Source organism: Eriocheir sinensis, chromosome 56 (assembly GCF_024679095.1).
Source record: "Eriocheir sinensis breed Jianghai 21 chromosome 56, ASM2467909v1, whole genome shotgun sequence".
Classification (NCBI taxonomy): domain Eukaryota; kingdom Metazoa; phylum Arthropoda; class Malacostraca; order Decapoda; family Varunidae; genus Eriocheir; species Eriocheir sinensis.
Window position 1 is genome coordinate 7,434,339 of NC_066564.1, and position 12,278 is coordinate 7,446,616.

At 40.9% G+C, this 12,278-nt stretch overlaps 2 protein-coding genes across 7 annotated transcripts in view; one reads left to right on the forward strand and one right to left on the reverse strand.

The window, feature by feature from the left end:
- Positions 1 to 1,636, forward strand: part of LOC126984238 (chitooligosaccharidolytic beta-N-acetylglucosaminidase-like) — a 50,388-nt gene extending 48,752 nt beyond the window's left edge. For all 5 annotated transcript variants that reach the window (XM_050837802.1, XM_050837801.1, XM_050837803.1 and 2 more), the window contains one exon: positions 677 to 1,636. In XM_050837802.1, coding sequence (XP_050693759.1) covers positions 677 to 886 — 210 coding nt within the window. In that variant the 3' untranslated portion in view covers positions 887 to 1,636. The remainder of the gene's footprint in view (positions 1 to 676) is intronic.
- A 214-nt stretch (positions 1,637 to 1,850) lies between these two features.
- Positions 1,851 to 12,278, reverse strand: part of LOC126984229 (uncharacterized) — a 44,836-nt gene continuing 34,408 nt past the window's right edge. For both annotated transcript variants that reach the window (XM_050837779.1, XM_050837778.1), the window contains exons 51-58: positions 11,499 to 11,747; positions 11,223 to 11,368; positions 9,788 to 10,182; positions 8,332 to 8,494; positions 4,093 to 4,330; positions 3,871 to 3,985; positions 3,191 to 3,297; positions 1,851 to 2,788 (exon numbers count right to left, since the gene is read on the reverse strand). In XM_050837779.1, the coding sequence (XP_050693736.1) occupies positions 2,654 to 2,788; positions 3,191 to 3,297; positions 3,871 to 3,985; positions 4,093 to 4,330; positions 8,332 to 8,494; positions 9,788 to 10,182; positions 11,223 to 11,368; positions 11,499 to 11,747 (1,548 nt within the window). In that variant the 3' untranslated portion in view covers positions 1,851 to 2,653. The remainder of the gene's footprint in view (positions 2,789 to 3,190; positions 3,298 to 3,870; positions 3,986 to 4,092; positions 4,331 to 8,331; positions 8,495 to 9,787; positions 10,183 to 11,222; positions 11,369 to 11,498; positions 11,748 to 12,278) is intronic.

Genomic DNA, 12,278 nt, shown 5'->3' on the forward strand with positions numbered 1-12,278 from the left:
TTAGAAGTTTGTTTTGCTTTCCTCCCTTTCTGAGCAACACTGGTGTCAGCAGTGGGATCTGAAGCTGAGGCCCCGAGTTTATTGCCCCTTGGTTGCGACTCAAAGGAAGGGAACTCGTGCACCAGAAGAGCAGGACGACAGATAATGAGGGAGCTACTGCATCCAACAGGAGGCCCTCCCTGGTTGACATGATGGTTCTCATGCAGACAAGTGGGAGGGGAGGAAGGCAAAACACAAATTTCTTCTAAGCTGTATAGTGATCCTCATATACAATCACCCTCGATGGCAGTAGCATAAACAAGTGGTGGTGGCAGGAGATGCAAAGGAGGAGAGTGGTGCTTGGCTGGTAGCTGGCTTCACACTGCCTTCCCCTCCCCACTCTACTCTTGTCAAAGGCTTGTCTGCCTGGTAAGGTAAGGCTGGTATGAGGGAGAGGGTGGGGAGGTGTAGTGGAAGGTGACATGAAGTACAGCCTAACATCACGTACTTGCTTTGCCCACTGCTTCTCTACGCTTCTTCATGATGAAAATATTCTGCCGTTCCCGTTATGGGACACACCTCTGCAACTAAAATATATTAATTATTTTCTCCAGATAAGCTAACTATCAAAGGGTATTGCATGTCACTTCTGCTACCACTCAGTTTTAAAATGTTTTCATTGTATTTTCCTTTGCAGCTGTGGCCTCGTGGTGCTGCTCTAGCCGAGAGACTTTGGACTAATCCGAAGACTACTTATAATTCTGCTGAAATTCGATTTATTCACCATCGTCAGCGACTGCTTAAACGAGGGGTGCAAGCTGAGCGCATCCAGCCCCAGTGGTGCCACCAGAATGAAGGGCTTTGTTATGTCAACCCCTTAGTTAGATCAGGGTGCAGTGGGGCATGAGCCCAAGTTAAAGGACTATGTAGATACATAATGCTAAACAGGCATCACAGTTGTCAAACATTTCAGACTCAGATGAAGATTGCCAGTGATCATGAATAAGAAAATGTTATTTCCATGAGTGATCATCTACCTCTCATTTTTTTCCTTCAATTCATATGTGATTAGACTTACAAACTACTGACACACATTGAAGTGACATTTCACTACATGGGTAGAGAGATTAGGAATATAATCCAGACCATTGTGTAAATACCTGTCAAGTTTATAAAACACTGGAATATGTAAACAGACAGAGTAACCAAGGAATTATAAAACATGGGTGCTGAGCCAGGAAGAGGATAATGCACACCTGAGACTCGGGTGACCTGACTACAGTTTACCATTTTTTAGAAATAAGTTATTTCAATCTACGGTTGCAATGTTTCTAGGGTTAGTAATATTTAACCCCTAACTGATTGGTGCCACATGGGTGTGTGTGTTTATGGAATGGCAAGTGATGCATGTGTGTGTGCTGAGGTTTCCTCCCTTACAACCAGACCTGCTTAAAGTTACTGCTATAAGTAGTTAGACAGACACACACACAGTCAAAGGGGCTCACAGTGCAGGAGTTGAGATAGTGTTATTCTTCGTCTACTTGCAACCAAACTATTGCATTTAAAACCATCATAAAGTCAATGTAGTGGCACTTCATGTGTATCTGTTCCATAACTCTAGGTTAAATTTAAAGGAAATAAAGTGGTGAGAATATGAGCCAGTTTTTCATCAAAACCTTATCCCGATAGAACAATTCCCGCCAACTCACCCATACATTGAGTTAGTGACCAACAAGGTAAGAGTTAAGTTCATCTTCTTCAGTTCTTTTCATCAATGCTTTTCTAATCAACAAGGAAGTAGATGTCATTAGTTCTAGTCAGTGTAACCACCAAATAGCATGTATCCTAGTGCCAAAATGCAAATTATAAAACAAGTGGGGTAATTTTTATTTATTATTGAAATCAGTGGTATGATGTTGGACAAAATAAGTTATTGCAACATAAAATACTGAATACAGCAGAAAACTAAAACATTCTTATTTATTTAGCCTTATTGAACTTAGTAGGTAGTTGGCTGTCAGCCATTATAAGGTTATGACTTCCTATCATTTGATTTTCTATAAAAAGTTTAGTAACCGAGATGCTTATGATGATTATAAGCCATCACACTGAATATGATTAGAAAACTTGCAAAATGAGTCCCACTGTGTTTTAGTGATGTAATACATACTCTCATGCTGACTTTTTGCACCGCTATATGATCAGTGGCTGTTTGGTGAATGTTTAGGGAAGGTAACTATGTATATGTACTTCACTATGTTAATTTTTGGCATATACTTTAATTTTAAAACTTTATTCCTGTCACAAACCTGCTAAAATTAAACATGCAAATATTGATGCAATAAGTAAATATGAGGTATCTACAAGATTTCATTACAAAGGGTGCAGTGGCTTTGCCATATGATTAATCTGAATTAATATATTTATACAATTACCTTAGTTCTATAAAACCATTTCTATTCATACATACTGTTTCTCTTACCTCATACTTGGTTATTGTTACCAAACTACATACTGTGCAGGTTGCCCACAAAGAGGACACCATTCTATAAAATTCCACTACTACTCCAAACAGCTATTTACAGCATTACCTTTCAGTTACTGACATCAACTATCTTGTAGATGTTGGTGAGACAAAAGTAGTGAGGTGAAACACAAGTTGTCTGACTCAAGGTTACAGCCTCTGTCTGTGTGCATTCACCACTACCTTGATGATGGCCTTGCTGAGGACCCTCCGGAATAGCTTCATGTGGTACCTTGCCCGTTCATCATTCCGCAAGGCAGATAGAGAGAACACTCCTCCACCACTCTGGGTGAACACAAACATATCAGCAATTCAATAGTTATCTCACTGCAAAACTGCAAATAACTCATCTAATTTTGATGTTAGCAACTTTGCATGGTAGGTTTCCATTATTCCTGTACATGTATTTACAGAGTTTTAGTATAAAGGCTTTGAGCAAGCAAAGCATCTATTACCCTACCTCAACATGTTTTCATATGAAATTAAGTTCAAAGCTTTTGGTTTAATAGTGACTCACTCAATCCCCCAAAACACAATATATAGAAATTACTTTCATGGCTGGTTATGAATGCTAGCTTCACAATGTCAAACTGTTACAAAACCAGTTGAATATTAAGTTTAGCTACCCATGATAGTTGCTGCACACAAATCAGTATGATGCAAATACTCTTCTTGTTTCTTACTGACCTTCATAGCTAGCTGAGCAATGTTGGAGCTTGGTGCTCTAATACCCCAGGAGTCTGAGGAGTGCTGGCGGTCCAGACGCAGATTGTACACCCTCCATCGATCCATTCCTGTGTAACAACACCCACTAATTTATGCACAGTGTAGAGGAGGTTCTAACACATAAATTGTGTTTTCTGCTATGAAAACAAATTTGCATGACAAAATATAGTGCTTACATTACCTAGAAATGAAGAAACTTAGAAACTAATTAGGCATAAAAGGTTCCCTTAAATTTGGAATGAAATAATGAACAAAGACATAAAAGATAAACATCAATCAATCAATAGGGGCATACGCCATGGGGCATGTTGCCTCAGTCACCCTATGACACCAACCACAGGGATCCTCCTAAACAACGCTCCTTGCAGGCCCCCTTCCATCCTAAGTACCTCATCGCAGGATCCACTGACTTGCTCAATACATGAGCTTTGTGGGCATCCCCTTGGATTGTCTATTATAGAAACAACCTGGTGAGCAGGTATGATCCTGCATCATTAAGAAGCAGTGTGTAAAAGAAGAAATAATTTTCAAGTAATTTTAAACACGGGAATTATTTCACATTTAAAAAACACATACATTTGGGGGAAGTATAAATAGCCAGGTTGTGGAAAAAAAATTTAAGATTCAAGATTGTAAGTTACCTATCGTGTTACGGACAGCCTTAGGGCGGCGGGGGTTGAACATTAGGACGTTAGGGGTGAGGGTGAACAGAGCTAGACGTCTCCTTTGCATCTCCTTGGGTAATGTCTCGGTGAACTGTGGGAGATACAGAAACTTCTTTATCATCTATAACTTCATTTATGTATCTAAGAAATGCTGTAGCCTTCTTCCATAAGTATGTTTGCCAAACACTGAAAAGTAACCTTAGGAATGTCGTGGTCATCACAACGCAGAACAAGGGCGATGCGCACAGATCCTGCTCGAAAAGGAAACTTGCTTATTGCTCTCATTCCACTGAGGAGGGATGCCTGAGAGCGTTGACCTTCTGGGGGCCGAAGGATTCTCAGTTCAGTAGCCGGGGTTAGAAGAGCCGTGCCTTTAGTGCGGTACACCACTTCTCCATTACCCGACCCAAAGCCCAACACACCAATTTGGATATTGCTGCAAAAATATTTCTTGATTAGGCTTTATACATTCAGTATAGGTTCCCTATACTACTGCAAACATAAGAGGGAGAGCTTACTTTCTTTTTTACATTCTTTGTACAGTAGGATGTTAATCTAACCTGAGATCCAAGGAAAGTTGCATTTAATAAATATAGTGTCATATCTAAATAATTACTTTAATGGAATTAATTGATTTGGTACCTGAGAGAAAACAATACCTACTATATATACCTACATTCAGTGATATAAATTGAGTGGGGTATTGAGCAAGGGTTCTTCGTGATCCAGTGTGGCCTTGCTGGATCAGTCAGCTGGCCTAACATTGGCTAGGAACCAGTCACTGTTTTTGTGGGCAACCACAATAGTCAACCCCCATTTTTTTTTTTTTTTGTGTGTGTGTGTGTGTGTGGCACTGGTAGACTTTCTTGGTGGGCCCTGATGGTCGGCCCCAGCCCGATATTGTGCAGGCAAATATTTATAATGGTGCCATCTTGCTTAGCTCATGCTGCCCCCGGGAGCTCGTCTTTGAGTCTCTCATTAGAGCGAGAATCTAGAGTCCGGGTTGACAGGTGGTCTTCAGAACAGCAATTGGGTTGGGTAGTCTTAGGCCACTCGGTAGGAACTGAAAAATCCCAGTTTGTGGTGGCGGGAAGGACGCAAGCCTGCGTCCTCCTGGATGTGGTGCTGGCACACTAATCACTCAGCCACCACCTCCCCCACCAAACACTTGGCAGTATACTTCACCACTACCTCTGGGGGACACAAAGGACTCAAAGGAAAAACAAACAACAGCAGACCTGCTGGTCCTTACAAGGCTGTTTGTGACAAGCTACACTAACTATCTAATCAAAGGTGGAAGATGAAGGACAGCAAAGGTGAAGGCTCCTCCCCACCCCCAATCCCTCCAGCCAAAGCTGGCAGGAAAGGAAAAAGAACCATGCAGCATGGAAAAACTGCATGGAAATTATGTAGGAAAGAGGAAAGAACTACCATTACTGCTACCACTAACTGGGCGATAGAAGCAGACAAGGACACCAGTATTCGAAAGAACTTAACGTTATTACGACAATGAGTAATATCTTAGTTGCTGGTTGGATTCAAAATACTTGTCTAATCTATTCTTGAAGGCTGTAACTGTTGTACTATCAACGACATCACAGGGTAGAGAGTTCCAAACATTAACAACTCAATTGAAGAAGTTTAGCTTCGTGCGACGAGAATCTTTTACCACTTATCTTCAAATTGTGATTTCTTCTTGTTCTATTTGATCAATCAATTGTAAAGTAATCTTCTGCATTAACCCATAAACTGCGCAATTAAGATTTGGGAATAGCTCCTGGGTGCGCAATAAATGGCAAAACAATAACCTGGTGGAAAACAATTTTTAGTATTACAACACCCAAGAGAGACATGTTGAGCACCAAATAGTGAAAAAAAAAAAAAAAAAAATCACTTAATGTGGCAATGATGGCTGGATAAAGGTTGCGGATATGAGGCGACCTTGGGAGCGCTGGCACTGCCTGGCAGTGACGGGGTAGATAGGACGGTGGCAGAGGGAAGATGACACACGGCACAGTCACGTCTGAACATTCTCTTGCCACTAATTATTCGTTCCAGTTACAACAAACAAAATATATCACAGGAAACATCACTTTGTCAATTTCGATAATCAACCTCTTGCGCATCATTATCAAGAGGCCAGTCATTAGTCACACCAGCAATATTCTTGTCAAAGTTATGAATGTCTGGCACAAAATCTGATCCATCAGACCAGACACGCGTTGTCTCGCGCCTCTGAGGCTCCTGTTCTCCCTTTGCCTCCTCCTCCTCTCCCACACCAGCTGACACCCCTCCCTCACTCAGTTCATTAGCTGAGTCTTCTCTTATACCCCCACTGTCGTTTTCCTCATCTTTCTGCCACTCTGAATCATCGGACAGTGATGATGGTGTCAGTGAGTGACTAGGCTAGCTAGTAACTTTCCGCACTGTTAGAGAGGCAGTGTGTCTGTGACCTTGAGTGCCAGAAGCATTTCCTCACCAGCAGATCGATGGATGTGAATGTAATCTGAATCACTGTCTCTTTCAAATTTGTCAACTACAATCTTTCTCTTTACCAATACTTTCTTTTTACCCCCTCCCATGCCTCCCCCTCAGTCACGACCGCAGGAGCTATATGAGACTGGTTGGCATCAGTAGATGACATAATTCTACTCTCCATGGCTGCTAAAGAGCAACTAATATGACGATGGTGACTACATGGTGCGAAAGAGGGATGATGTTGCCACACGAGGTTCATTAGAATATACTTTGGCATCACGGGAAATAAAAATATTCACCTTGGAACACGTGTCATTTTAAGATGTTTGGCACAGTTTACGGGTTAATATCACTGAATCCTTTAAACATTTTAAACACTTCTATTAGATCGCCTCGCATTCTTCGTTTTGATAGGCTGAATAAATTTACTTCTTTAAGTCTTTGTTCATATGATAAATTTCTCAACCTAGGAATCATCTTTCGTTGAACCTGTTCCAACTTTTCTATGTCTTTTCTGTAACAGGGAGACCAAAACTGTACACAGTACTCTAGACGGGTCGACCCAACGAATTATACAGTTTTAATATTACTTTTTCTGATTTATTATTAAAGACTCGTCCGATGAAGCAACTACCTCTGAACAATGCTGACCGGGCTTTAAATCGCTTGATATAGCGATTCCAAGATCCTTTTCTTTACTTACTGGGACGAAGGAGAGGGGACGAGAGGGGACGAAGGAGAAGACGAGAGGGGACGAGAGGGGACGAAGGAGAGGGGACGAGAGGGGATGAAGGAGAGGGGACAAAGGAGAGGGGACGAAGGAGAGGGGACGAAGGAGAAGAGACGAGAGGGGACGAAGGAGAGGAGACGAGAGGGGACGATCGAAGGAGAGGGGACGAGAGGGAACAAGAGGGGACGAAGGAGAAGAGACGAGAGGGGACGAAGGAGAAGAGACGAGAGGGGACGAAGGAGAGGGGACGAGAGGGAACAAGAGGGGATGAAGGAGAGAGGACAAGAGGGGACGAGAGGGGAGAGGACAAGAGGGGACGAGAGGGGATGAAAGAGAGAGGACAAGAGGGGACGAAGGGGAGGGGACGAGAGGGGACGAAGGAGAGAGAGAGAGAGAGAGAGAGAGAGAGAGAGAGAGAGAGAGAGAGAGAGAGAGAGAGAGAGAGAGAGAGAGAGAGAGAGAGAGGCTGGGGAGACAAGGGGAGAGAGGGGGTTAAAAGGGGGGAGGGGAGGGAATAGATATATAGATAGACAGATAGATAGAGAGAAATAGAAGGAATGGGTGTTGGAAAAAAAAAAAACAAAAAAAAAACACCCCATTACTATCTAACTCCATGTCCTGGTTTAGCCCCATTATGAGTATGTAAGAGAGGTAGAAAGAAGAGACCTGATCGTGCAGGAAACTTAAGGATATAACGACAACAATCTGAGGAAGACTAGATGCATGAGTGGTCAGGCAAGGATTACAGCTTTCTGCTTGAAATAGATCAAAGGTAGAGGTAATTGCAGTCAAGTGTTCACAAATTAAAAGAAAGGCTGGGCAATTGTAGATATTTTGAAAATAATACTATGTGCACAGCTCAAGAAATGTACATTACAACTAGGTAAATACACACACCCTTGCCAAGAGCAAGATGGGGCTTGGTATATCTTGTTAACAGTAGTGTTGGACAAGAAAATTATGCAACAGATTTGATTAGTGCTAAATGCAATAGAGTCATGTAACCTTGGTGGCCTTCATTCTGGGTCTTATGTTAAATCAATAACCTTAAAGTGATTTGCCCTAATTCAACATCCTACTGTACAGAAAATGACAAACTTTAGGTCAACAATCATTAGATAACTGATAAAATCTTAGTTTAAAAGAAAAAACAATTTTTATGTGTAAGCTATAAAAATGGTGTATGAGATTTAATAATAATAAAAAAAAAGATAATGTTGGGGACTCACCTGATATTCTTTCCCTGAGAAACCCTTGTGATGACCTGTGGCAGTGGACGCACCAAGTTTTGGTAAATGAAGGAGTCACATGATTCCTCATTGATGAGCATCACCAGGTCAAGCTGTGGCTCACGTGACAGGGGCTCCTCATAAGTCAACTGCCTTCCTTTTTCTGTCCAGTAACATAAAAAGTGGCTTATGTAATTATTTCAACTAACTGTATTAGCATTCAAATTTTAAATAATAATACTGTTCAGGGGAGATGGGATCTAGGCACAAAGCTTAAGTCTGAGAACCGAAGGGGCAGGGGGAGGGGGAGTTTGAGTGGGATACACGAAAAGGAGGAGGAACTGTTGGGTGGGATTAAGCCCAGATTTGCAGATTTGTAGCTAATCATGCTAAGCACTACACTTTGGAAGCAAATACCCTTGGTTCTTGTTGTATGCAGGGGTTATGTTCCGCAAAAACCTCACACAGGGAACCTTTGTATATAATGAACTTATCTTAACATTAATTATTGGGGTTATATTCCCTGGTCCCTTTTTACTCCATGGAACATTAGCTTTGGCACTTTTTCATGATGACAATGCATAAAGTTGTACTAGAACACAATAGTAATGCTATATTACAACATATGACAGTATGAAAGATATCACAGTAAAAATAGACTGTAAACAAGTTAAAAAAGGACTTATATTCATTCTGAGTTTGCAGGTGTATAGACTCCAGGAGACAAGGAAGGATGGCTTGAGAAGAACCATACGTGGTGAGAGATAAGGGGTCATCAAGGCCCTCAGGTGTCTGAGGTAAGCTGACAGAGTGGATTAGAATGGAATGGCAAAGTGGAGCTGAAATTCCACCTTCAGCTGAGTTGTTTGTAGGTGGTGTCTGGCAGATAAATGTGTCTCTGATCTCGTGTTGACAGGCAGCAAGAGCCTACAACTTCAGCAAGAAGTGTGTGTGCTCAAGAAACTGTTTTGCAGCCTCCAGTGCCTACCACATGCCCAAAACCGATGAGATGGAATGTGGTCGTCACTGTCCTCATTATCACATATGTGCCCGCCAAATATAAGTTTATTTTCACCGTTTGACTGATCATTCAGATTTGAAAAGTAAGTTTGATGGATGTTCAAATATAACAGTTTTCTCTTTTTCATAGTCCCCAGTGTGGATAACACTATAGTTTGGATAAAAGCTATCTGAATATGGTGTGGATAACACCATAGTTTGGATAATAGCTATCTGAATGAGAGGGGGGGGGGAGACTGCACTTGTTTCATAAACAAATAGAACCTCAGAAATTAACTGTACTACAAAGAAATTTGCATCACAGATGACTAAATTTCAAGTGGGTAAATAGCAGGGGGAGCTCAAGCTATGTCATCAAAGGCACAGACCATTAAGATTGTAGATCTGATAGAATCATGACCCATGATAAAATACCAAATAATATATTGACCCTTACCACAAAGAGCAGGCAGATGTAATTCAACTCTGTGCCTGCTGCAGGAGGATGCATATGCTGCAGCCACATCACACAACACTGAGATTTCCTGTAGAGAGGCACCAGTAAACACACTTTGTTCCTCAGTTAACTGGAAGAGGACATCTTTTATGTTTATTTCATAGATAGTGCTATTGCTGTGGTTAATCCTTTCTGCTTTCATGTTGTTCTGTGGTGTATTGGCACTGGGAGGCTCTGAGGCTGATGGAACAAAATGTCCTGTGTCTTTAACTTCACTGTCATGATGTGTGTTGCTTTCCTCTGCCTTGGACACGTGTCCGTCACCTCGTAAAGAGTTCAAGTACTTCAAACAAGTGTTGTAGAATGGCATGATGTTCACAGCTTCATGGCAGGCACTGAAAATAATCACACAAATTGTATCAGTAAATAAAGGAAAATGTTGTAGGAAATCATTCAACAATGTAAACAAGGAAACATCAAGGTTGTACACAATATACATACATATATAAAAGTTGAATTTCTTCTTGAAAAATTTAAAATTAATATTAAATGAGTAGACTGACACATGCAATACCTTTGGGGTTGAAAATCATGCCTAAATAAATATGTAGTGGGGTCTGTAATTGGTTTCTGGCTCATCTAAAAACCCATATATTCTTGCTCCCGGGTCCATTTATTCAACAACTAGCCGTTAGTGTTGTTCATGAATCAGTATGTTATGAAACCTGGTCAACACCATTGTAAGTATAGTTATAAAGCATCAAAATATTTAGAACCGCAGTGTATTCATGTATCCAACCCCTTAAGGTCCAAAAATGAACAAACATGCAAAATGTAGCAGATGACATCCTCTCATTTGTCAGCTTTGTCATAGCCAAACTAATCCCTAAGCATTTCAGTGGCAGAAGTAAACTTTGGGGTTGTAGTGGTAGGTGTCAATTCATTGGCAAACGATTGTCATAATAAATCTGCAGAAATTAAAACTCTTGCCACTAGATATAAGGATACATGACTAGATAAGACTTCATCTGGTATTAAAAAAAAAAGGGGGGGGATTGATTCAAAACCATGATATAGTGGACTGATTGATTATTGGAGTGTTCATTTCTTGGCGCCACAGCTGCAGAGTTATATGGTGGGGTAAAAAATAAAAATAAAATAAAATGTCAAATTAATTAAAAACATAATATAAAAAGAACTCAATAGAAAGTCAATAAAACCTACAGGAGGTTGAGGATGCCAGCCTCCTGTAGGAAGCCATAAACATCATGTCCCGGGGAGAGTGCCTTCTCCCTCAATGATATACTAGCGGAAAGTTTAATTCTTTTTTTCTTGCCCATAAACTGACAGAATTTACATAAAATTACACAATAGGAATTTTTTTTTTACAAAATGAGATAAAATCAAATTATCTGCTGAACTCGTACAAACTCACAAGACTGGAGCAGTGTAATGAAGGAGAAACTTGCGACACAACAGCTGAGTGTGGGGGAGGGTTGCAGACATTGGAACGTCTCTCTCAGGTACACAGTTTGAGTCTAGCTGCCAACTCTCACTGAAGACGTCTCTACTTAGAGCAACCTGGAGATAAATGTGGCCAAGCTTACAGTATTCTCAGATTGTACATCCTTTAAGTGCCATTCCTTCCATATTTCAAGGATAGACATAAATATTTGGGTGAAAATATGTAGGAAAACTGGAAAATCCTAACCTTTCCACTTGGTCTCATGAAGTCATCAGCTGGATTAAGGTTGAAGTTGCCCAATAGCCCTCTAGTGTCAGCATGAAGCCAGCCACTTACGCTCACCACACATGCTCGCTGCTCCAACCAGCACGTGAGACTAACCAAGTCATATCCTCTTGCATCCTTGGCAGTCACCTCCAGTTCGTGAAGGCGACGCACCACACTTATGGTTCTACTAATGTGTGGTAAGTTGACAGAGGCACCATCTATGGTGACCTGATGATAAAATGCAAAGTCATGTAAATATTTTTGACATTTGTAGGAGTCTAGCAATAAGAGAAACCTTTAGTTTATTAAAATAATCAACATCAGATAACTTTTGATGCTCTGGGTTCACATCCAATGGCAGAGGTAACATCACCCTTTTATTTCTTATCAATTACTTTCATCTTTGTCTCAAGTTATACACTTTATTTTTGAGCATCAGTGATTGGCCTTGTATCTGATTCATACGCACAGTATGTGGAAGCAATAACCATTCAAGACAATAATATGGTTGATATTGAACACTTGATGAAACAGCAGGGAGAGTGAATGTCCCTGGAACAGCTATACGGAGGGACGACACACACAATATGAGAATGTCATTTTCACTTTACTTTGAATTGTAAATTGCATACCATGAGGTTCTACGTGCAGATGCAAAGACTGAAGTATACTGTAAGACTCCCCTCACATATTAGATTATTCACATACAACAATGCATATTAGGCAATCCTACTGTACACACCCAGACCCACACAAAGT